General features: G+C 43.6%; 1 protein-coding gene across 1 annotated transcript in view; it reads right to left on the reverse strand.

Moving 5' to 3' along the window:
* Nucleotides 1-22,389, reverse strand: part of MYRFL (myelin regulatory factor like) — a gene marked incomplete at its 5' end in the record, with an annotated part of 112,291 nt that extends 89,902 nt beyond the window's left edge. Inside the window, one exon of the mRNA XM_081082398.1 lies at nt 22,344-22,389. Within this exon, the coding sequence (XP_080938524.1) occupies nt 22,344-22,389 (46 nt within the window). The remainder of the gene's footprint in view (nt 1-22,343) is intronic.
* Between the last annotated feature and the right edge of the window lie 4,566 nt (nt 22,390-26,955).

The following is a 26,955-nucleotide window of genomic DNA, read 5'->3' on the forward strand; positions in this document are numbered from 1 at the left end:
ATGAGAGTCAGTCCACCAGGGAGTGAGTGCCACAGACAAATCCACGCTGCATTCAGAGGACCGACTCACAGACCTACCTATGCCTTTGGGGAAACTGCACAGCCTTTCCGTACTCCCTGCCTCCCCCACACCCGCCTGCCCATCCACACACCCGGTCCTATGTGAAGACTCTGCTTGTTTTCATCTGGTGGGGTCCCTGCCCACATCACTGTCCCCAACCCAAATGCTCCTGTTCCTTCTATATCTCCTCTTACACCCTTTGTCCCACAACAATGCTGCCCAGAGCACTCAGACAACAGACACGTTGACAAAATTAGGCAACCACGAGGATCACCGTAATGGTTGCCCTTTGGATTTAAACATAAAGATAGTTTCCCTCTGCTATGCCAGTGTTCATGAGAAATGGGAGCAGAAGTGTTACTGGGTACTCCAAAGGAGGAGGATGGGTGGGGAAAGAGACGATGGGGGAGAGAAAAGCTAAGGTTGGTGTTTAGAGCCATAGCCAGTTCAGAGTTAGATGACACCAAAGATGACATTTCCCCAGAGACATTTCTAATCATTAATTAATTGTTTTACTCATTTATTCAACATTTATTTAGCATCCACTGTGTGTCCAGAAATAAAATCAGGGATGAGCTCACAGCCCAGAGAGAGGGACGAGAAAATCAGCTCACATCTCAGGGTGTTCAGTGTTAGGGTGGATGTAGACATGGGTACCAATTAGGATGGCTGGGGCGAGTCAAGGAGTTCTTGCAGGTGACATTTGAGAGGAATTTTTAAGGATTAGTGGGGGTGGGGGGGCATTCTAGGAACAGAAAGGAAATTGTTTAAATGAATTTAACTGTCAGCAGCAGGGTTCCTGTGGAAATGTGCCCGTGGTGGGGCCAGAGCTGGAGGGCAGGTGAAGAGCACGGCAGGCTGAGGGCAGCCCCTGCATGGACCCCCTGCCCACTGCATGTACTTTTAGTTCAACCGCCGCAGCAGTTACGGGATGTGTGTCAGTCTCTCTACTGAACTCTAAGCCTCTTTTAGGGTAGAAATTGCCTCATTTTGTACAGACCCTAAACACCTAGAAAAAGGCTTATAACATGGTGATTATTCAAAAAATATTGAATTTGTTGGGTGAGTAATAATATCTAAATGAATAAATGTGAATGGTGGGACATGTAGCTAGAGCAGCCGTGGGCAAACTACGGCCCGTGGGCTGGATCGGCCCATTTGAAATGAATAAAACTATTGAAAAAAAAGACCATACCCTTTTATGTAATGATGTTTACTTTGAATTTATATTAGTCCATCCATGCTTTTGTTCCGGCCCTCCGGTCCAGTTTAAGAACCCATTGTGGCCCTCGAGTCAAAAAGTTTGCCCACCCCTGAGCTAGAGAAACTGGTAGATAACAGATCATGAAGATTCATAGGTATCAAGGTAAGGAATTTATCTTAAAATTTACTAAGATATTGGAAATTTTTCATCAAAGAAGTGACACTATCATATATTTTATTGATTTATTTGGAGGGAGAGAGAGAGATTTATTGTTGTACTTATTTATGCACTTATTGGTTGATTCTTGTATGTGCCCTGACCAGGATCAAATCCACAACCTTGGCGTATAGCAGTGATGGCGAACCTATGACACGTGTGTCAGAGGTGACACTCAAAGTCATTTTTTTGGTTGATTTTTCTTTGTTAAATGGCATTTAAATATATAAAATAAATATCAAAAATGTAAATCTTTGTTTTACTATGGTTGCAAATACCAAAAAATTTCTAATGTGACACGGCACCAGAGTTAAGTTAGGGTTTTTCAAAATGCTGACATGCCGAGCTCAAAAGGTTCGCCATCACTGGCATATAGGAAGACACTAACTAACCCATCGAGTGGTCTGGCCAGGCCAGGTTTATATTTTTGAAAGGTCTTTCTGCTGCTGTTAGGAGTGAAACTGGGCAAGACTAGAGCAAAGAGACTAGTCAAGAACACTGCCAACATTAGCCTTCCCTCATTAAATCACCCAACACACAATCAAAGGGCACCTGCTATGGACCACGCACAGTGCTAGAGATACAAAGACAAACGAGCCTTAGTAGGTAAGGTCCTGGTTCTGCAATCAGCTCTGGGGTCAAAACTGGCTGCACCCTGGGGTAAATTACCTAGCTTCTCTGTGTCTCCGTTTCCTCATCTATAAAATGGCGAGAATAAGAGCATCTACCTCACAGCGTGGAAGGATTAAATGAGAGGATGCCTATAAGGTGCTATAAGGTGCATACTTCCCAGCTCAACAAATACTACATTTTGTCATTACCATCAGTTGCTGTGCTCAAGAAATTCAGATCTCAGTGAGAAAACTGATATAAAAACATATCATGGCAATTCTATGTGAGAACAGAGTTGAACACAGGACATTATGGGACATCTAAATGACTCAGCAGGAGCAAAAGGGTCCCGGGAAAAGATTCTAGGAATAAGGGTCTACGAGGCTACCAGTGGTCAGCAAACTGCGGCTCGCAAGCCACATGCGGCTCTTTGGCCCCTTGAGTGTGGCTCTTCCTAAGCCTTAGGAGTACCCTAATTAAGTTAATAACAATGTACCTACCTATATAGTTTAAGTTTTAAAAATTTGGCTCTCAAAAGAAATTTCAGTCGTTGTACTGTTGATATTTGGCTCTGCTGACTAATGAGTTTGCCGACCACTGGAGGCCATTAGCAGGAGCAGATCCTGAGGCCTGGAAAGCCAAGAACCTGATCTGGTGCAGTGGAGGTGGGGTCAGGCGCGTGGAAGGATGTGCAGTGGCGTGTGCCAGCTTGCGCACGTCTCTTCCCAACTCCGCGGTTAGTGTCTTCTTGTTCGCAGTTTGACACTAGCCACACTAGGAGCGTTTACAGCATGGAAGCTGGCAAACACTTCAAGTTGGGGGATTTTTCCCTCTAAGAGCTGGTTGTTAAACATTTACCAGCACATGACTGGGGGCGAGTAGTATTTGAGAGGAGAGCCCCACTGGACTTCGTGATGGATGAGAAGACATCTAAGCTATTCCTCATCCCTGTTGTGGTGGCTGGTCCTGCTGGTGCCTTGAGATAGGAAATATGAGCGGCGTGGGTGAGGAGCCTGGGAAGGAGCTGGAGGGGTTCACTTGCTCAGGCTCATGTCATGTCGATCTTGCTCCTGTGCTCTTGAAGACAGAGGGAGCAGCAGGGCACTGCCCTCAAGGAACTCCACCTGATGACCTGGAATCCCGGAGGCTCCCCGTCCTCCTTGCACACGTCAGGCTGTCCTACATTGACCCAGGAAGAACCTAACCAGTTCTTTCCAGCAGAGTTAACATGATTCATTGTTGGAAACAGCGACTAAATTAAAAGACTGTCTCTGGACTTTAAGGTGAAATGAATCACTTGAAATTCATGTGCCCAATAATCAAAAGATAAAATGAACATTAACCTTTATTTCACTTGAGTAAATAGAGTTCAAGCACGTTGTGTCACAGAATGGCAACACCCACGTGGGTGTTCTATAACTGTCGCAGATGCAGAATTCTAGAAAGGATTGCTACAAACCTGACCGCTGGCCTCTACGAACATCAGAAGACAGTCGGGGAGCCTGCATGCACCCACAAAGAACTGGCCCTGTGGGTGGACTTCGTGTCCTGTTCAGCTGCCTGACTGGCAGATTAGGGCACTCTCCACGGAAATGTGTACCTTCACTTCAGCTACATACTTAACAAAATTGTTAATTCACTCATTCAACATCCAATAAATATCTAATGAAGTGTGTGCGAGAGGCACTGGGGATACGACAGTGAGCAGCACTCAGGCTTACCCTCCAGGCGGGGGAGAAGCACAGAAAGGAAACCGGCGGCACCAACATGGTGTGATATGTCAAGGGGGCTTCCAGTCCTATTTGGTGGGGAGGAGAGGCAGTTAAGGGTGGCTGTGCTTGTTGCTACGGTGGAGAAAGGTGGAGAAAATTACATTAGAATTGACTCCTGGGTGAACAACTGTACCCCAACATGTTAACGCGGAGAACATCCTAAAATTCATATAAAATGACTCTGCTGTCATCCTTCCCAATAATGTTATCTGTGGTTTGGGTAAGTGTAGAGAAAGCAGACTGGCCAAGTATGCAGATGGCCTGGCGGTGGGCAAGGTGCAATATAATATGCAAGAAAGAGTCAGGTCTCATCTGGGCTTGACGAGATTGATGGCTGACTGGCAAGATGAAATTTGGCGAGTTAAGCATTCAGCTTTACATCAACTTTTTAAATTATGTAAGTATGAGATAGGGAAACTTACCAGTGAATAGGTGATAGGGGAGCATTGGGAAGAAAATAAATTACTGCAGGGTTATAATAATAAAATCACTGAGTACAGAACTAGGATGTTGAGGCCCCTACTCTTCTATGCACAGGCCTGGTGACATGGGCCCCATACCTTCAGAGGAATGATGACAAATACTAGGGTGTCGGAGGAGAGCCAACAGAGTGTGAAAGAATCACAGACAAGCCACGTGAGAGATGGTCAATGGAGAATAATAATAATATTTGATAAATTTGTTGAGCACTTTTTATATGCTGATACTGTGCTAAGACTTTTATACTCACTTTCCCATTTACTCCTCACAATAATTTAATTCTATCAGATAAGAACCCCATTTTATTATCCCCATTTTTTCAGAAGAGCAAATCATCATAGCAAACTTAAATGCCTGCTCAAGTTTCAATAACACAGTTATTATTTTAGGGGCTCAGGTGTTTTCTACTATAACATATCTGTTACTGAACAACCTTGCTTTCTGCAAAATCATGTGAAGTAATTAAAGAAAGGTTTGGGCAAACCACTTAAAAACTAATAAAAACAATAACATTTCTAATAAAAATGTAAAAGGCATCAAATTATTATTAATATCATTAAGTACTTCAGAAAATATAGGAATTTGCTTTATAAAAGGATGTTGGAAGGGGTTGTAAAGAAAAGTTATAGCTGCTGATATGTAAGGGAAAGAGAGTGGAGGAAATTGAGATTATGATAACTGGCTTAAACCAATTACATGAGAGCTACCCTTCCTGGGCTCAAGGATTCTCCTCTCTCTGAACACATTACGTCCATTTTCTCCTCAATAATGTATACTCGCCCGGCCAGAGTGGCTCAGTGGTTGAGCATCAACCTAGGAACCAGGAGGTCAAGATTCGATTACTGGTCAGGTTGCAGGCTCGATCTCCAGTGTAGGGTATGCAGGAGGCAGCCAATCAATGATTCTCTCTCATCATTGATGTTTCTATCTCACTCTCCCTCTCCCTTCCTCTCTGATATCAATAAAATTATTTTTAAAAGCATATACTAACGTTAATACAGGAAAGAAGAAAACACTAGAGGAGAAATAAAACACAAATGCATGTTAACCATAGAAGATAAATTTGGGAAAGAAGCTGACAAAAAGAAATTTAATTGTAACACATCAAGGGATCTTATTGATTTATGTTCAAGAGTTTGAAGAAGTATTATTCTGGTTTGGTCTATTGGAAAGTCTAATTTTGCCAAAGGCCAGAAAGGAGTAGGAAGAGGAAGAAGAAGGAAGGAGGAGGAGAAAGAGGAAGACTGTTCCAAAGGAAAAATAGCTAAAGTGGGGAAACCCACCTACAGGCTTTACAGGGGGTTGGGCTCATCTGGAATATACAGTGCTGGATATTAAATCAAGGCCCTCAATGGCAGAGCCTGCATGGCACAACTTCAGAAAAAATGTAACAAAGAAGCTCCCACCCTGAATCTTTCAGGGGTGCCGTCCTGCCTCAGCAATACCTCCTGTGTAGATAGGGGAGTGAAACCCGCATGCCTGGGTTGCAGGCTCCATCCCCAGTAGAGGGTGTGCAGGAGGCGGCCAATCAATGATTCTCATCACTGATGTTTCTATCTCTCTCTCCCTCTCCCTTCCTCTCTGAAATCAATAAAAAGTGTATTTTAAAAAAATGAGTAAGAGACCTTCCTGTCCTTGAGGAGTCCACAATCTAATTAGAAAAGAGGATCAGAGTGATTATTTCCATCCAATATGACTAGAACCATGATAGAGATAAGCACAGGATAGCACTGGGCCCCAGGGGAGGGTACCTCACACAGACAGGAAAAGGTAATTAGAAAGACTCTCCTAGAGTACATGCCCTTGACCAGAATCGAACCTGGGACCCTTCAGTCCACTGAGCCAAACCAGTCAGGGCTCTTCTCACTTCTTTTTCCCTAGTGGTTCTCAACCTTCCTAATGCCGCAACCCTTTAATACAGTTCCTCATGTTGTGGTGACCCCCAATTTTATTGTTACAAATTGAACATAATTAAAGCATAGTGATTAATCACAAAAACAATATGTAATTATATATGTGTTTTCCGATGGTCTTAGGTGACCCCTGTGAAAGGGTCGCAAACCACAGGTTGAGAACCACTGCAAGAAGGAAAGGAGAAAGGCAGAGGGTTTTGAATTCATACCAAAAGGAGGAAAAAAGAACTCTACTTGGACACAGAGCAGTCCAAGTAAGACCCCAGAGGCTTGAAATAGTGTACAAGTTGGGGAATTATGATGTGTTCCAACCATAAAGTGAAAGAAAGGATGGAAGGAGATGAGGTTGGAGAAAGGGGTCCCAGCTATCCTCACATGGAAGTCATTACAAAGCCTCTCCTTCCCACACTCCCTCCTCACTCTCTTTCTCCCTTTCACCAGGTTCATCTATTTGCTTTAAAATAACCCTCAATTGAAAATTGAAAACAATTCTTTTTGAGGTTGTTTTATCTTCCTTTTAAACAGCCCTGACCGGTTTGGCTCAGTGGAGAGAGCGCCGGCCTGTGGACTGAAGGGTCCCAGGTTCGATTCTGGTCAAGGGCATGTACTCTAGGAGAGTCTTTTTGAGGAGAGGAGGGGAGGGGAGGAGAATTGGTGGCTGAGTGTGAGTTTTTGTGTCCCCTCCCTGCCCCCCAACATTTCCATAAACAGCCAGCAAAGGGAGGGAGAACCAAGTCCTGAGCATGGTTCACAGCCCTGAGGTCCTTAGTACCATGAAAGGTCAATTCACATTTTCACACAGAGGCTTGCTTCTCCCAGGGGGAGGGCAGGGGAGAAAGATTTCTGTGTTTGTCTTATGTTCATGAAGATAAAAAGAGAATATTGTAGTTCTTCTAATGCTTTAGGCACACTTCTTTTTTTTTTAATATTTTATTGATTTTTTTACAGAGAGGACGGGAGAGGGATAGAGAGTTAGAAACATAGATGAGAGAGAAACATCAATCGGCTGCTTCCTGCACATCCCCTACTGGGTATGTGCCTGCAACCAAGGCATATGCCTTTGACAGGAATCAAACCTGGGACCCTTGAGTCCGCAGGCCAATGCTCTAGCCACTGAGCCAAACTGGTTAGGGCAGCACACTTCTTGAGATGTGTGAATTATAGACTTTAAAGTGCCTCTCTTCTGATCAGTTGGAATCAGCCTAGTCATGCTAACAGCTAGATCTTATTCTTTTATATTCACGCACAAAATTGTCCCAAAGAACATTTACTCTCAGCAGAAGAGCCTTTGACTAGCTGTTACTATGTAGGATTTATAAGAAACTAGAAGCCTTGTGCACAAAATTCTTGTACGGATAAGGTTCCTAGGCCTGGCTGGTGATCAGGGCCAATGGGGGCCTTCTGGCTGCCAGCCAGGGCCTTCTTTCCCCAGCTGCTGGCTGCTGGCCAGGGTCTTCCTTCGTTCCACACTGCCCCCTTGTGGTCAGTGTGCATCATAGCGAGTGGTCGAACTCCCAAGGGGACAATTTGCATATTAGCCTTTTATTATATAGGAACATTTGTCAGGGTCCTTTGTGCCTCTTCCTGCATTTAAAATATGTTATGTGACTTCGTAGATTTGTTTCAAAGCTTTCTTAACCCAACAAGGAGAGAGAAAAAGGATCATTGTCTTTGCTGTTTGCATCTATAGAGTCCCACCGCACAGGCAGAATGCATATGAGGACCAGGGGAATCAAATTCCAACCAAGAAACTCTCTGACCTCAGAAAGGAGACTCACAACCTTTTCCAGAAATCTGCCTCTGGAACTGCTGTTCTGATTTCTGTCATCATAGCTTGGTTTTACCTGTTCTTGAGTCAAGCATAATAGAATCATAAGTAAATGCTCTTTAGTATATTTCAGAACACTATTTTGTAAAATTGTAAACATAAAAATTTTCAAATTCATCCATGGCGTTATGTTACCAATCACTAGTTTATTTTTTATAGTTGAGTATTTTATTGTATGAATATGCATAATTAGTTCATTTTTTTCTTAATGAAAACTTGGGTTGTTTTAGTTTGGGGCTAGCTTCTTTTTTTTTAAATTCTCACCCGAGGATATTTTTTTCCATTGTTTTTTTTAGAGAGGAGGTGTGGGGGGGAGAGAGAAACATCAATGTGAGTGAGATACATTGACTGGTTGCCTCCCACATGTGCCCCAACTAGGGCCAGGGATCAAGTCTGCAACCGAGGTACTTGCTTTGATGGGGAATTGAACTTGGAATCCTTCAGTCCCAGGGCCAACGCTCTAACCACAGAGCAAACCAGCCAGGGCAGTTTTTGGCTATCTTGAGTAAAGCTGATTAAACATTTAAAAAAAGATAATCTGCTTTTAAAATATATATATATTTTATTGATTTTTTACAGAGAGGAAGGGAGAGGGAGAGTTAGAAACATCGATCAGCTGCCTCCTGCACACCCCCTACTGAGGATGTGCTCACAACCAAGGTACATGCCCTTGACCGGAATTGAACCCAGGACCCTTCAGTCTGCAGGCCAATGCTCTATCCACTGAGCAAAACCGGTCTGGGCAAAGATAATCTGCTTTTGCACTGTTTTAATACGCATGAATAGAGAAAGAGCTATGTAAAAAAAAAAAAAAAAAAAAGGTTTCCATCATATTTTTAAGAGCTTTTAAAACTATAAGCTGTATTAGAATACTTTACAGGATTTTAAATAATAATATATTCTTTCTATTCTTTTTTTAATTTCAGCCCTTACTGATTATCCACGGACAAAAACAACAACAACAACAAAGAACAACACAGAAGTAATTGAGAGCTTTGATACTTGTGGAGAAAAAAGGGGTTCTATGGAAAGTAAAGACACAGGGTGATCTGGGCAGGTCCTGCCCTAGGCATACAACTTCTTTACTAAAAGGCTTATCTTTGCCTTAAACAAGACCTGTCCATTGTTTCTGTGCACCTTCGAAATAAGTCGTAACCACCCACAGGAGGGCAAATAATCTCGTTAACAATTCTGTAATCCAATCCGACCTTGCTTTCTCCCACCTCCACATAATCTTCCTTACTTCCCTCCTTAATTTCAAATGCACAAAAGAAGCTGTAAAGCTGTTCATCTCTGGAGCATTAGAGATCTGGCTCCCCAGAGTCTGTCATCAGTTTGGCTCAAATAAACTCATAAATTCTCAGCAGTTTTGGACATTCTTACATCAACACACCTTCCAAAGAAGTGAAGAATTTAGTTCAGTGATGTGCCGCACAGCCAGTTCCCCACCCCTGCCAGTGTGTGGTTGAATGACCTGTTTGAGGCCAGTGGTTACCAAGGTCTTCACGTAATATTTCTCATCTGTATGTTGCATCACCCCAGCCTTTCCCAAAAGACCATTAAGAGATCAAAGGACCAGTTCTCTTACAGTGAGAGCAGCACAGAATATAGCCCTGTTTCTGAATAGCCTAGAGCTATAATGACAATGTACCCTTTCAGCTTTGATTCTACCCCCAAACAGGGAATGCCACTAACCCTGGAAACATGGTATTAAGTTTCCCTGTCTGTCTTTTCTTGATTTCAGGACTAATTTGGAAAAGCTGAACCTTTTTTCCCCTGCAATAAATGGAAATGCTTAGTACTTTGTCCTTTGTTGCTTGGCAACTAAAGGCTATAAATGGATTTTATGATTATAAAGACTCTGGAATGACTGTGAACATGTAAAAGTTATAATAACTCCCTGGAGTCAAGAGTGTTTCTTTGAGAAAGAAATGTGTTGAGATATATGGTGTCCCCCAAAATATATACAACTTTGGCTGCCATTATAAATCCCAACGGGTTAAATCTGAAAAGAAAGAAACACCAATTGAGTTGTCAGCTGTTAAAGTGAGTACTGTATACATTATTTTGGGACACCCTGTATATGTAGCTTGTACTTGTTCTTGTTTCAGAATAAAGCAAGCAATTTGGTTCCTTCATACTTGCAAATGTTATACTAAAGATCAATAACTATCATTTGCTTCATCATTTCTGCATTTTACCGTTAACCCTCACACACCTAAGAGGTAGGCATTGTTATCCCTACTTTACAGATGAAGAAAACTGAAACTTTTATAATTGACCCAATGCTGAAAAATGAAGAAACAGAGAAACCAGGATTCAAACCCAGGTCTGCCTGAACCAAGGCCGAGGCCATCAATCACACACCATAGAGATTCCCAGGAAGCATATTTCTCGGCTCCTGATATTTGAGGATATTGATCAGATTAATCCTATGGGAGTGACAGTATTTCCAACTATCAAAGTATATGAGGTTCTTCTTAAAACACACTACTTTCCATTGCTGTGTATGCCAATTGTTTCTTATGCTGCTAATCAAATATCAGGGTACAATATTTCTGGGCTTTTTGTCCCGAGTCTGGTTACCAAAAAGGACAAGATTGAGAGTTATTTTCTACTACACTTCCAAGTAAACCCAGCTGCCTCAGTTCCCGCTATGGGTTTGTGTTATGCCCCAAGCAGATCTTTGCATTCTTATTAGTAGCCTTATCTTTTGAGTTTCTGTAGCTCTTTGCTCCATGAACATAAACCATTGTCGTTTAACCACGAACACCTCATCTTACGGTGCTAGAGCTGGGCTTTGCCAAAAAATGCCAGATGGTACCAACTGCTAGCAGTCCAGAATAATTTCATCTATAGAATGGAATTACATGCAAATTGTCTCTCTCTCTCTCACACACACACACACACACACACACACACACACACACACACAGAGCCCTGGTTATTTTAACAGGAGTCCTAAGTTCCACAGTTACTCTACAGATGTTCCCTTGCAACCTGTTTAGAAGACCCTGCACAGTGTCTAGGAGCACAGGCCTTTGGAGAAAGAGAGACTTTTGTCCAACTCCAAGCTCTGAAGCACAATAGCTGTGCTACCTCAGGCAAGGTACAAACCTTCTCTGAATTTCTGTTTCTTCATCTCTAAAATGGTGATAATATTATCTGCCTGTTCATTTTGTTGTGCAAATTAAGAATTAATACAGCTAAAGGTCTTAATACAATGTCCTACAGAAAGTCAAGTGTTCATTAAATGGTAGTGGTTTTCTTACTGATGGTTGCTTCAGGGAGTTCCTTTAAAAAAATAAACATTTGTCTTTACTATAAAACACTGACAATACCACTTCATTGGGCAATAACTGTATGTTAGCAGGTTCTTTGTGGTCAAGAATCTTACTCATTAAACGTGTGTACGTCATCTTATTTAACTCACATTCCTCTCCTATTAAGTTTACCTACTTCATTTGATAGACAGGAAACAGTCTCAGAGGGGCAAGTCATTTACCAAAGCAGTATCTTAAATCCTCAGGAGAGGTGGGATTTGAACCCAGGGTAAGCTGTGCTCTAACTACTGTTGAGAGTTAATACTGTCTACTGCACCTGTGAGCACACTCACCCAGCTGCCTCCATTCCCTCTAGAGCAGCGGTTCTCAACCTGTGGGTCACAACCCCTTTGGGGGTCGAACGACCCTTTCACAGGGGTTGCCTAAGACCATTGGAAAACAAATATATTATTACACTAGAGGCCCAGTGCACAAAAATTTGTGCACTCAGGGGGGAGGGGGTTCCTTCAGCCTGGCCTGTGCCCTCTCACAGTCTGGGACCCCTCGGGAGATAACGACCTGCTGGCTTAGGCCTGCTCCCAGGTGGCAGAGAGCAGGCCTAATCCCTAGGTGCAGCCCCTGGTCAGGCTCAAAGCAGGGCCGATTGGGAGGTTGTGATGCCACCCTCAGTCACGCTCAGGGTAGGGCCGATTGGGGGGTTGGGGCACAGCCCCCTGTCACACTCAAGGCAGGGTCGATGGGGAGGTTGCGGTGCCACCCCCTGTCATGCACAGAGCAGGGCCCATCAGGGGGTTGGGGCGCTGCCCCCTGTCACACACAAAGCCGCAGGGCAATCAAGAGGTTGGGGAGCTCCCCCCTATCAGGCACAGAGCAGGGCCGATCAGGGGGTTGGGGCGCCTTCCCCTGTCAGGAACAGAGCAGGGCCAATATGGAGGTTGTGGCCCCGCCCCCTGTCACACGCAGAGCCACAGGGTGATCAGGGGGTTTGGGCGCTGACCCCTGTCATGCTGATCCCGGTGCTGGGAGACCTCGTGGCTCCGCTGATCCTGGTGCTGGGAGACATATTACCCTTTTACTATATAGAATAGAGGCCTGGTGCATGGGTGGGGGCTGGCTGGTTTTCCCTGAAGGGTGTCCCGGATCAGGGTGGGGGTCCCCACTGGGGTGCCTGGCCAGCCTGGATGAGAGGATGATGGCTGTTTGCAGCTGGTCACACACCCTTCAGTGTGGGGGGTCCCCACTGGGGTGCTTGGCCAGTCTGGGTGAGGGACTGAGGGCTGTTTTCAGGCTGGGACTGATGCTCCCAACTGCTCCTTTTTTTCTTTTTCTTTTTTTTATTCTGAGCCAGCTTTAGCTCTGAGGCTCCAGCTCTTAGGCCTCTGCTCCTGAAAGCAGGTATCTGGTTTGTTTAGGTTCTACAATCGAAACTCTGTATCAACTCCAGCTCTGAGATCCCGCTAGCTGAAAGCTGGTTTCTGGGGTTTTGTTTAGCTTCTATTTTTGTAACTATGTTTCAAACTGTCAGCTCAGAGGCCTGCAGCGGCAGGCGGGGAATGTTGGAGTCCTCCGTCACTGAAGCAAGCAAGTCTCATGTTAGTTTCAAGCTGCCTGGCTGCCGGCCGCCATCTTGGCTGGAAGTTAATTTGCATATCTCCCTGATTAGCCAATGGGAAGGGTAGCAGTCATACGCCAATTACCATGTTTCTCTTTTATTAGATAGGATATTGTTTACAGTAGAAAAATTACAGTTATGAAGTAGCAACGAAAATAATTTTATGGTTGGGGGTCACCACAACATGAGGAACTGTATTAAAGGGTCGAGGCATTTGGAAGGTTGAGAACCACTGCTCTAGAGATTTTTGCCTTGCAACACGCAGTGCTCTGACAAAGCCTGTGCTCCAACGCCATGTCAGTCATCACCATCCGTGCAGGCTGGAGTCAGGAGCTCAGGGTTAAGGTGTGTGGTTTGTAATAGTGCCCGATTTCTAGAACTGATGTGGCTGTCCTATCAAATTCAGATGAGATCACTGTGATCAGACAATCTCTGTGATCATTCCTCCAAACTTGACTGGTGTCCTAGTGCCTGGACCTCTACGTTTGCTCAGGACTAGAGCTTCCACTCCTCTGTTTGACTCCTAACATCTCCTGGTGACTCACAAGCTTTGATGCTGATTCTCAGGTCATAACCGGGTTTGAGTTGCAGCCTGAACCTCTCAGGTATGGACTTGGATTTTGAATTCCTCCGCCCTCAGTTAGCATCTTTCATGTGTCCTACTGCGCACACCACTTCCATTCTTTATTCCTTTCCTGCTGATAAAGAAACAGACGTACCACTCCTGGGGGAAGATCACGACTATGTGTCCCAGATCCAGAAGTAATCTACATAAAAAACATTGCTGAGGAGCTGACTTGCTCCCGAGTTGATTCTAATAGTAAAATATCTATAAGAGAAGGAGCACAAACCTTTATATAATGCCAATAAGGCCCCTGCTTTGTGGTCAGGAATCTTATTCATTTAACATGTATTCAAGTTAGTTAGTTAGTTAGTTAGTTAGTTAGTAACTCTACATTCAAGACCCTAACTAAGCCTGCAAAGATGATGAAAGTCAGGTCCTTACCTAGCTGGAATTAATAGTCTTCTGTGGGAGACAGATATGTAAACACATAAATTAAACTTCGATGTGAAGGGTGCACATCAAAGGTATGGGCGAAGTGTTATAGAAGCATGGAGAATTTTGCTTCTAACTTTGCCCACGGAAGTTTGCTAGATGAAGTAGGAAAGCGCATTCTGGGCAAAAGGCACAGTCAAAGACCCAATGTTACGAAAGGGCAGGGTACTTTCAAGGAACCATGAAAAGTGTACCTGGCGGATAGATAATAATAATATCTATGATGATAGTAACAGACACATAGTAATTGAGGTATTGTCCTGAACCTTATGCATATTGAATAATTTAACCTTCATCTTAGCCCAGTTAGATAGATACTGATATTAACCCAATTTTATAGATAAAGAACTGAGGTACAGAGAGATTAAGTAACTTGCCCAAGATCACAGCTATCAAGGGGCAGAGTCAAGATTAGAACTCTGGCCCTGGAACATGCTGTGAACCAGTTACATCAAACTGCCTCTAACAGATGTGATTACGGGGCAGTCCCTGGAGATAAGGATGCCTGGAATGTTACATTGGGACCTTCATGCTAAGCTCAGGCAATGGAGAGTCAACAGAAATGTTTAAACAATGGCATCCTTCTGAGCCAAAAGTGAAGGGAAGGTGATTAGCACAGGAGAGAACTTAGGAGGCTCTAGCAAGAGATGACCTTTCTGATGAAGGGCAGGTTACAACTGAAAGACATTTCTGAGGTTGAAACAACAGACTGCAGCAATGATTAGCTATGAGTATAAGAGGATTTGTCAAGAGTGACACCTTCCTTTCTAATTTGGGAGGTTTGTTGGAGGGTGAAGAGAATACAGGAGGAAGTGGAGAATAAAGGGAAGGAGGCAAAGGATAATGAGTTCCACTTTGAATGTGTTGATTTGGGGAAACTGAGGGACACCCATACACATACATAGTACTTTAAGCAGCTGTAAATATAGGTCTGGAGCTGGACAATAGAGTTTGGGAAATGCTGATCCATGGGAATAAATGAAACCATTCAGGATAAGCTTAGGTGCTCAAATAAAAGAGTTTCTGAAATAGGACTCTTAGGTATCAGAGGAGGAAGGTGAACTCCTGGAAGAGCCTGAGAGGACACAGAGATGCTGAATGGAACCCAGAAGGGAAGATGCCATGGAATCAAACAAGGGAGTGTTTCCATGAGTGAACAATGGGTGATGGTGACAAAGCCTAGAGAGAATGCCAGGAGGGTGAGAGGTTGAAAGTTTTTTGGTTTTTTTTACATATCTTTCCCTCTTTTTTTCTTCTTCTTGATTTCAGAGAGAGAAAGAGAGAAGGGAAGAGAGATAGAAACATCAGTGATGAGAGAGAATTATCAATCAGGTGCCTCCTGCACACCCCCTACTAAAGATCAAGCTCCCAACTGAGGCATGGCCCTGACCGGAATCGAACCATGATCTCCCCGTTCATGGGTTAATGCTCAACCACTGAGCCACACTAGCTAGGCAATGGGATGAAGATTTTTAATGTGATCAAGCAATTAGGAAAAAATTCATAAGAGTAAGTCAAGGCAGAAGCCAAATCAAATTGAACCAATATTCACCAATATTGATGCCAATACCTAGTAGGCATCATCTCTAATTCCTCAGCCTCCTCACTCCCATATTCCATTCATCTGCAAGTCTTGCTTGTATTGCTTAAAACTCTCCACTGGTTTCCTGTCACACTAGGAATAAAAATCCAAACTCTGACATCACTCCCACCACTTTCACCCAATACTGTCCCCTGCTCCTGCCATTGCCCCCTCACTCTACTCCACCCTTGCCTGGCCTCTCCAAGCTCAGGTGTTCCCATTGTCTGGAATGCTCTTCCAATGGATGATGGATGATGACTGATGGGTACCTTGCTCCCAGTCATTACTCAGGCCTCAGTTTGAATGTCTCCTTCTCAGAAGCCTTTCATGATTGCCTTACCTTAGTAACCCACTCTTCCTCCCTTCATCAGTCTCCACCAGTATTTGGTTTTATTTTCTTCATAATTAATGACTATCTAAAATCAACATATTTATTTGCTTATCTCTTTATTGTCTTCTTCCTTTAGCTTCCTCCTTCCAAAGGAGGAGCCGCTTTAGGGCAAGGACTCTACTTGGTCACCACTAGATCTCTACCCATTGGGGCAGCATCTGGCTCATTTCAACTGGCTGATGGAATAAGCAAAGGAAAGGAATAAAGGATGACCTCACAGCCACTTACTACCTGGATGACCCTGAAGTAAGTTATTTAACCTCTGTTGGCCTTGTGTTTCTCTCAGGAATATAAAAATTCTTCACAAGCCCTAACCGGTTTGGCTCAGTGGATAGAGCGTTGGCCTGCGGACTCAAGGGTCCCAGGTTTGATTCCGGTCAAGGGCATTACCTTGGTTGCGGGCACATCCTCAGTGGGGAGTGTGCAGAAGGCAGCTGATCGATGTTTCTCTCTCATCGATGTTTCTAACTCTCTATCCTTCTCCATTGCTCTCTGTAAAAAATCAATAAAATATAATTTAAAAAAAATCCTTCACAAGCCTGCTTTGATGCTAAACAAAGGAAATGATAATAAAGTAACAATGAGAATAACAATAACTAACACTTACTGAGCTTTCTGTGCCAGGCATAGCACTTTACAACCACTTTATGAGAAAATACAATTATCCCCATTTTAAAAATAAGAAAACTAAGACCTGCAGAGGCTTACTTATCCATCATCCCAGAGGTAGTAAAAAGCAGAGCCAGGATTTACACACAGGATGACTATGATTCTATACCCAGTACATCGTAAATCCTCAATAAATAACAATTATTATTAATTGGGTTCTAGAACAAGGGTTAGCAAATATTTTTTCATAAAGAGCCAGATAACAAATATTTTCGATTCTGAGTGGTCTCTGTTGCTACCACTCAGCTCTGCCATCATAGCATCAAAGCAGCCATAGGTAATCTGTTAATGAATGAGTGCATCCCAATAAAACTTTGTTTACAAAACCATGCTGCAGGCCAGATTTTGCCACTGTTATTGATGAATAAGTAATTATATGAAGAGATATTCACTCTCTATTTCATAAAAAAGTTCATTATTAAAATATAGTATAATCCCATTTTTGTTTTAAAAACACACACACAAAATTGACACCAAACTGTGAACAGCTGTTATCAGTAAACTAGAGGCCCAGTGCACAAAATTTGTGCATGGGTAGGGTCCCTAGCGGCTGCCTGCTGCTGGTTGGGGCCTCCCTTCCCCAGCTGCTGGCTGCCGGCCAGGGCCTTCCTTCATTCTTCACTGTCCCCTGGAGGTCAGTGCATGTCATAGCAAGCAATCAAACTCCCAGTCGGTCAAACTCCCAAGGGGACTCTTTGCATATTAGGCTTTTATATATATAGACTAGAGGCCCCAAGCACAAAATTCGTGCAGGGGGGTGTGGGAGATCCCTCAGCCTGGCCTTCCCCTCTTCTAATCTAGGACCCCTGTGGGATGGGGCCTAAACTGGCAGTCGGACATCGCTCTCGAAATCTGGGACTGCTGCCTCCTAACTGCTCACTTGCCTGCCTGCCTGATTGCCCCTAACTGCTCGCCCTGCTGGCCTGGTCGCCCCCAACTTCCCCACCACCACCCGCATGGTCACCCCTTACGGCCCCCTCTGCCAGCCTAGTCACCCCTCACTGCCGGCCTGGTCACCCCACACAGCTTGGTGTTTAGTCATTTGGTCGTCCCTCACTAACCCCCCTGCCGGCCTGGTGGCCCCACTCAGCCGGTTCGTTCATTCGTTTGGTTGTTTCAGATGTGACGGCCCCTGGCTCTTTATATATATAGATGGTCATATTACAGTGAAAACAATTCTCTTGTTTTAAGTTATCTATATTTTCCAAAATTGCTTATATGTTGAAAGTGTAGCTTCCAAGACCTTGTGGAGTCTTCCAGAAACCTAATTCTCACTCTGAAATTGAAAAGATGACAACATCAGTACCCCAAAGAAGTTGGTGGGGCCTCCTCTCAGGAGCCTCCTTCCAGAGGGTCTGTCATGGTGGTTTGGTTCCAGGATTCCCTAGAGATGGTGATAATCCTGGCAGGTCTCCAATGCAGGGTATTTGCAGGGGACGGGGTTTAGCTCTGACCTACTCAGGGCACATGTTAAATTCTAATTAAATCGCCTTCTCCTTGGGGATCCCAGCATGAAAGAAGAAAAGGGATTGCCTCTCAGTGGCACCAAGCCCACACCTTTGTTGTGATGCTTTGTGCCATGGCAACGTAGTTTCTAACCACCTGCGCACATCAGAGAGAAATGTTCAGATAATCCTAAACCGCTTGCATGATCTGGCAGGCTTGTCCTTGGCATGTTCTCGTTCTCAGTCTCCTGGGAAAGTCCATGCTGTCTCCACACAGAAGCAGAGGCAGCCTCACTAATAAACAAGGAGCTTCTGCCTCGAGATCATCTCATTTGCCAGAGATGCTCGGATGCAACATGACGTCTAAAATGCCACCATCCGATTACATCCGGCATGACACATGAAGATAATGCGCAACAATAGAATAAAAATTGACATTATCAAACCTCAGGGCCGAGAGTTACCCAGGTGGTACTGTCAGTTTGTTGTGTTTGTCTTTTTAAGTCTCCTGGCTAAAATGTTTTCTGACTTTATCTTGGCCAATTTTGGGCCACACTAAATGTTAGATAAGCTATTATTTAATCAAAAAAATAAAATAAAATTCTACCATTAGAGATCAACCGAACCTACCCTTAGAGAAGGTAACTTTTCTTGACTCATTTAATCAAAACAGCTTTGCGTTCTACGAAAGCGCCTGGAATACAAGACTCTATGGAAATGTAAGGTGGGAGGTCGCTTGCTGTTTGTACCTTCTGAGCAAGCTCAGGTTTTACTGGGACAGAGGAAGAGACCATAAAGGTGCTGGTGGTCTGAGAGGGGAGGAAAGTGCTGGTCCCAAAGTGAAGGGAAGACGAAGAATTGAGAGACTGGTCTGAGGCCAAAGATATCCTTTATCCACAAGACAATCTTGCCCATGGCCAATCCTGGCACTGTTTCACTGTTCAGAGCTTCTGATCACTCTCACAGGGATTCAGGAACATCAACCAATCAGAGCTGGCTTCACACCTGCAGAAATAACATACAGGGCCCACTCAAGGCGTTAACTACTTTGTCTCTGGTAATGATGGAACCTGAGGCTTTCCTCTGGCAACACCAGGTCTCAGCAGCCTCTTTTCGTTCTGTTCACTGGATCTTTCTGCTACTGCGCAAGTTTTCCTCTTCCTATATTTGAACTTGCCTGGTTCTCTGCATCTAGAGTTTAAGTTTAATAGCTATTTGTTGCATAGAATAGTCCTTTGCACAATTCTTTCATTCACTTATTCTATAAATATTATTGTCTACTATACACAGACACCACATAGGCACTTTTCCAAGCTGCATCTCTCTTCAACTCAACAATTCTGCTTTCCCCCTGAAGCCTCTCTAGTAGTTCTTCACACTCCTCTCCGTCAGGGCAGGAATCTCCTTTTTTACTTTCATGATCAGTCAGAAAACATTTGAAAACCTACTTCAGGACATTACAAAGAGAATGAGCTAAATAGCTTCTCAACAATTCAGAAAATTTCCTCTTTCAAGATTAAATAGCTTCTCAACAATTCAGAAAATTTCCTCTTTCAAGATTAAATATAATGAATAACAAAAGACTCTTCTCAAGGCAGTTTTTAAATGATTCTAAAAAGCATGGGAATAAAAGATGAGTCCTCTGATACCAAAGTAGTTCAAAAGAAATACCCATAAGAAAGCAAATTGAGAATGTAAGGTCATATTTAAAACTTTAAAATAAACTAAGATCTCAATGGCTTTGACAATTAAGGCCATTAATTTAGGATGGTATTGTCAATGTAGATATTTTTAAAAATTTGATTGATTGATTGATTGATTGATTTTAGAGAGAGAGGAAGGTGAGAGAGAGAGAGACATCAACTTTTTGTTTCACTTATGTATGCATTCATTGGTTGATTCTTGTATGTGCTCTGACCAGGGATCAAACCTGCAACCTTGGTGTCTGCCAGGGCAATTCAGATAGTTTTAAAAGCCCTAACCGGTTTGGTTCAGTGGATAGAGCATTGGCCTGCGACTGAAAAGTCCCAGGTTTGATTCCGGTCAAGAGCATGTACCTTGGTTGCGGGCATATCCCCAGTAGGAGATGTGCAGGAGCAGCTGATTGATGTTTCTCTCTCATCGATGTTTCTAATTCTCTATCCCTCTCCCTTCCTCTCTGTAAAAAAATCAATAAAATATATATTTTTTTAAAGTGTTCATAAGGAAAAATACATTATTTAGAGCTTAGTTTCTTAGAACAAAGAGTCTGAGGAAATGAAAAAAAAAAAAAAAAAAAAAAACAGCTTTCAAGTGGGTAACAAATTGCCAAAACTTTTTTTGATTTTCAGATCTTGATTCTTCATACAAGATTGCAATTTTTTAGAAACTGACATATCTACAGGAACACGACATGCAAACTGGCCCTCCTCATCAGAATATCATTCTAGTTTTGCTGTCCTCATTCTAAGAAATACTTGAGAAAGGAAATCATTACAATCTAAGGGAAAAGCTTCAAAGAGGTGATTATTGGACTTGGCACACAGTAGGTGATCAATATTTGCTGAATAGTAGGTAATAAAAATTGACAACTAGTTGTGTAATTTTCAAGTGGTGGGGATCACATCATCTATTGCCTCCATTTTTAGGCCTAAAGTCTACCATTTTCTCTATCATTCACTCAAATATAATACAAGGAAAACACTGACCATTTTATTCTCTTTCCAGGGAAAAATGACTCCCCTGCCCTCATAAAAAAAGGCTTCATGGAGCAATAGAGTTTGATTTGGGTTAAGAAAGATACTATTATAATAATCAGGTATTGTAATAAGCTACACAGGGAACTCATGGAAACTATATCCCCAGAAAATTCTGAAAATAGTACAAACAAGCCCAGTATAAGATCCTGGGTATAATAACACTTTCATAAAAAAGAAGGTAGAATGGATACACTTTTCAGGTCTTCTCCAGATCAGGAAAGAAATCAAGTAGACTCTTTGCATTTGTAAAAATGAATTGGTGGTTTCTCTAAAATAAAGCAGATGTAACTGTAGCCTGGAGCTTGCTATCTACTGCTGGAATGAAAGTTACATAGGATGTAAAATCAGGCAATAACAACCCAGCAACATTAGGGTGCCTACTGTGCGCCAAGCATGACCCAGGTGGGCACCCTGACTTGGACACTGTCAGTGACAGAACACTGGGTGGGTTGGAGCACAGGCTGGGATAACGCAATAATCTCTTGGTCTTACATTTCTTCTCACCACTCTGGCAAAATCCGGGCCACTACCAAGAAACTACCGTATTGTGTTGACTCCTGTGAGGGGCCTAGAATCTCACCATTTCTTTGGTCTGACTGCTCTTCAGTGTTCATCACTGCCCGACCCTGGGTCATTTCCATTCGACCTGTAAACATCTAGCATTTGTCAGACACTTTACTAACCACAAGAAACTCCAAAAGCACGTTCCCAATATGCTGCTAACTGCCCTCGGGCTTCTGTGAATGAGCAGGCCGGCCCTCCGCTCTTCACACACACACACACACACACACACACACACACACACACCCACACACACACACACACACCCCGGGAATCGCCCTGGAACGGGTAAACGCTGTGGCCACGTTCCCTTCACGAAGTCTGCGCGTGGCGAATGGTAAGAAACCAAAGCCGCTCCGACGTGGAGGCAGTCCTTGCTGACATTTCAACGGACCCGCCCCGCCGTCAGAATATCACCCCGACTAAAGGGGAGGCGCTGCCGCTGTTCTCAGGGTTTGGGGAGGCATGACATCTGCCGAGCCACGTCCCACAGCGCGCCTCTCCCTCGGAGAAAAAGGTATTTAATTCAAAAGCAAATCATTATCCGGTTACCCGTTTTTAAATTGCCGTGAAGACTGAAGATGGGAATGAGGGGCGCGGGCTCCCCCTGCGCTTCCAGGCTGTGGAAGGTCCAAAGGAACCAGAAGGAATAATATCTAGCACAGGACACAAACGCTAGTCGCAGAGAAGCGGACCCTTGATCTTTTTAGAAGTAGGCTATGAGAAGGAAGCCTGCCTTCGCTTCTACATCACTGCCTCTACCATTGATTTTTGCAGCGAACACAGCAAATGTTAGGGCCGTCAAGACGACAGCATGTCTTCCAAGGCCAAGGGGGGGTGTGGCCGAAGGTGCGTCCCTGGCAGCGAGCGGGGCCCTTCCTCAGGGGCCGGAACCCCGCGCCGGCAACTGGCCTCTTACCTTCGAAAAACTGCTGCAAGGCCTCGCTCTCGCCCTCCACCTCCATGGTGCTGGCGGCTGCCTCCTCCCCGCAGCGGGGGTCCAGCTGTCCCCGCGGGTCCAGGCTAGGGGCGCTCCCGAAAAGCCTTCATGTTCTTTTCGCTGGAGGGAAGCGTGTCTTCAGCATCGGGTTGTGCCCAGAGAGCCAGAGAGATGGCTACGTTCTCCAAATGACTGTGAAACCAGGAGGACGTTCAACCACGCAGGGGAAAAAATGTCCAGAGAGGGACGTGGTGGCGAGTCCATCGATCTTACCGTGGGGAAGTGTTTCTCCTCTGCCCCTCGCCTTTGTTTTAAGGACCTTTGTCCTCGGTGACACATGTAGTTACATAAACGGGCAATAAATGCAGAGCCTTATCTCCCAGCTGTCCTGTCACACCAATGCACCTGTCTCCCCCTCTATCCACCGGATGGGTTTCCTCACAGCCAAGCAAAGAGCCAGGGCGGGGTTCCCCACCCAGAGAAAGGGGCAAAGCAGCACCATCACTTTGACAGATACCCCGCAGAGCAGATCATTGACACAGGCCCGTGGCAGCGAAAAATTGGGATTTGTGCAATATTTTTAAATTCACTCACAGCAAAAACTTATGCTGCTTGAGACACATCTAGTTTATGTGCCTCGGAGTTTATTCTCTCTGAAAAGTATAAACCGTAAAGTAAGAGAAGTCCCTCTTATGAGCAATAAAACCGCATTTCTGATTTGATCATTTTTGCAAGCGAGTTTATGTTTCATTACCAGCTGGTTTCACTCTCAAATATAAAGAGTGAAACCCAAATAAATGTTTGGTTCTCACAGCTTAACTATTCCTTTATTTAATGATAGCCTAAAAATACAATTAGGAAATCAAACCAGTTCTCTCAGCCCCCTTTCTTTTTTCCTTTTTCCCAAACTTTTTATTTTGAAAAAGTTTTTAACCTCTAGAAAACTGAAAGGATAGTACCATGAATGCCTCATCCTCTTCATCTAGATTTACTAATTGCTAATATTTTCCCACTCTTGCCTTTTCTTTCTGGATATATTGATATACTTCGTTGGCTGAGCCATTTGAAAATAAGTTGCTGACATCTTGACATTTCACTCAGAAATAATTCTGTATATGTCTCCTCACAAATAAGGACCCCTCCCACATAATCATAATATTATGATTATCATACCCAAAAATGCAACATCAATTTGATACTGATAGCTCATATATAATTTACACCACTGTCCAAAAATATCTTTTATTTTTTTTATGATTTTTTGTTTTGCTTTCTTTTTATTGTTGTTGTTCATCCTCACCTGAGGATATTCTTCCCATTGATTTTTTTTTTTTTTTTTTAGAGAGAGAGAGTGGAAAGGACAGAGAAAGAGAGAGAGAGAGAGAGAGAGAGAGAGAGAGAGAGAGAGAGAGATGAGAGAGAGAGATGAGAGAGACACATCAGTTGGTTGTCTTCTGGTTCAATTCCTGGACCAGGGCCGGGAATTGAACCTGCAATCCAGGTACATGCCCTTGACTGGGAATCCAACCCAAGACCCTTAGGTGTGCAGGACAATGCTCTATCCACTGAGCCATATCAGCCAGGGCTAATGTTTCTTTCTCTCTTTCTATTTTTTTTTTTTTCTGATCAAGGATCCAATGAATGTTCATGTATTGTCTCTGGTTGTATATTTTTAAAAATATAGAACACTCTTCTTGTCATTTTGGTCGATTAGTTGGCTTTTTATAACAACGGCCCTTTTTTTCTTACAGTCCAAGCCCATTGTCTGATAGAATGTTCCACATTCTGAATTTGTCTGGTTGTTTCATTATTATTAGAGTTAGTATAGGTAATATAGTATACTTCATAATAAGTATTTTTTAAACTTCATACCCATAAATTATTCCTTGAAAATGAGCAAACTAATTTTGTCTGGGGGGTGGGGGGAAGAGGCTTAGAACTCCACTTTGAAAATCACGGTGAGCCCCAGATCTTTAAGGACAAATCACCAAGTTGTTTAAAGAAATGAATTTTCTGCGTGTTTCAATTAACCTTGAAATAAACTCTGCTGGCTGCAGGAAATAAAAAGACAAGCAGATAATAGTCCCTGCCCACCATGGGCTCAAATCTAGGGCATGAGAAACACACCAGCAATGCAGCTGAAGGCAGCCTCCGGTAAGAGCTGGGGAGAACACCCAAAAGAACAGAGGAAGGAAAGGTTCGTTTAATCTGGAAGGACCTGGGAAGGTGTCGCAGAGAGCTGGCATCTGAGGCGACAAACCGGATGGGTCTTTACAAACCTGAGCAATGGCTTGGAAGAGAGAGAGCACAGGTACAGAGACTGGTACTCCAGTGCGTGCTTGGCACAGTGAGAGAAAAGATGGGGACTAGGCTACGAAGGGTTTGGGTAGGTATTGGATTTTAGGCTAAATCTGCATTTGATTCTATGCATATTCATTCTAAGTATATCTAAGTATATGACTTCTGTTTGGGTAGCTGTGGTGCATGATATAATTAAATCTAACTCAGAAAGATAGCTGTGTTCGAATGTGTCGGTTAGGGCGGTGACTACAGTTAGAGCAGTTAAGAAGCTTCTGCGGGAATCAGGGTAGGCAGTAATAGAGCCTGAAGATGGCATAGAACCAAGAATTGGCTACTGCTTTGATGTGGGGAGCCAGGAAGAAGTCAAATGTTATTTTAAAAAGGATTTATAAGCCTTTAGCTGCAATATGAATGAATAGAAAGCATGTCACCTATGGCTAAATCCAGACTCAGAAGCTCCCAGCCAGGTTTTCTGGAGGCCGATGGAAGTAAGCATCACACTGTCTCTCTGCCAAAACTATGGTTTGGGATCCTATTCAACAGTTCGCCCAGACACTTCACACTCCCAGCAGCGGGGAATGAGTGATAGGAAACATCATAGAGAAAGAAGCTAGAATCCAGTAAATGAGCTGAGAAGCAAAGGCTAGAATTGGGGGTCCCTAGCTCAGACAGTTACAGGGCAGGCAGATAAGTGAGTAAAACGGGTCAAAATAGGAGAAACCAACCACACAAGCATGTTGATAACTGACAGCTGACCCTTCGTTCTGGTGTCAGGGAGACAGTCAGGGGTGGTGGGCATAGAGCAAACCAGAGTACAGCCCTGATGAAGGGTGGAGCCGCCAGCAGAGGGAGCCACTCAACTTCCTCCAACAACGTGGGCTCCGTGTTTTCGAAAGCGCCAATTTTTAAAGAGAAGCTGGAAATGCAGATTTTAATTTTAAATGTTACAACTTATTTGTTTAAAAGCGAAACAAACAGGAAAAATAAACTCAAACCTTGTCAAGGACAAATGGCACACATGTGAAAGCACAATTCAGCCTGCAGGCTAAGTTACAACGTGTGGGTTAGAGTCTACTCTAGGAGGTTATAATAACCAACAGGGCTTGAGGGAAGTAAAGAGAATTCACAAGGAAGTTGTTGGAAGGCAGGAAAAATAAATCTGCATTAATGAATCCAGAACACACAGGTGAGAGCACAATCCAGTTGGTGGCATTTCATTTCGGAGTTAGGTGGACGTTTCTCCCTCTCAGAGAATAACTAACACTGCTCCTATTTCCTAGATGAGAGTCTTTACACATCTAACATTTTCTAATTCTATTGGGCATCCCCGTTTTACACAGACTCGGTGGCAATCCATTCTCTTAAATAGTTGAATATCTAATGGATACTCTTTTTTACTATTATTATCATTGATTTTTCAAAGAGAGAGGAAGGGAGCAAGAGAAACATCGAAACATCGATTGGCTACCTCCTGCGTGCCCCTCACTGAGGACTGAGCCTGACACCTGAGGAAATGAACCAGCAACCTTTCGATGCATGGGGCGACGCCCAACAACTGAGCCACACTGGCCAGGGCTAATGTACACTCTTGACTACCTAATGTAGCCATGGTTTGGACTGGATTTGGGATTGACATTTCCTAGAGAACTCCAGTAGGTAAACAGATAAGAACTGAGCTGCTGTGGCTAAACCAGGGCTGTGGTTAACGTTGGGGATGTAGTGAGAGAAACCTTGTCTCCCTTGGGACTGTTCCTGAGACTGTAGCCCCAGAATTCTAGTGCTCATCCCTCAAGTATGTGAACTTGTACTTTCTTGAGAGCTCCTTTTGGAAGGGTTTCTATTCTCCTCTATATTTCAGCAAGTTTGCTCCTTTTCTGTGGTACTGTTGCTTTTTTAATTAAAAAATAAAAAGATTCATGCATTGTTTTCAAAGCTGACTTGTATTATTTCTCCATTAACAACTACCACTGTGAACACTTGATGAGATTTCCTGTTGAATTTGGTTTGTTTTTGTTTTTATCCTGAGTGAAATGGGAAGCCACTAGAGGACTTTAAGCAGGGAAGTAACAGTATCTGATTTATGTTTTAAAAAGATCGCTTTGGCTGCTGAGTCAGTGACTGTGGAAGGGCAGGACTGGAAGCAAGGACAAGTAAGAGGTTACTGCAGGAGTCCAGGTGAATGGTGCTGCTGTCCTGGAATGAGTGGTAGGAGTGGGCATGGAGGGAAGTGGACGGGTTCAAGATGTGTTTTGCAGAGAGTTGATGGGTAGGATTGAGGGTGGTGATGACA

The sequence above is a fragment of the Myotis nattereri genome (assembly GCF_964212035.1).
Source record: "Myotis nattereri genome assembly, chromosome: 2".
In the NCBI taxonomy this organism is placed as follows: Eukaryota; Metazoa; Chordata; class Mammalia; order Chiroptera; family Vespertilionidae; genus Myotis; species Myotis nattereri.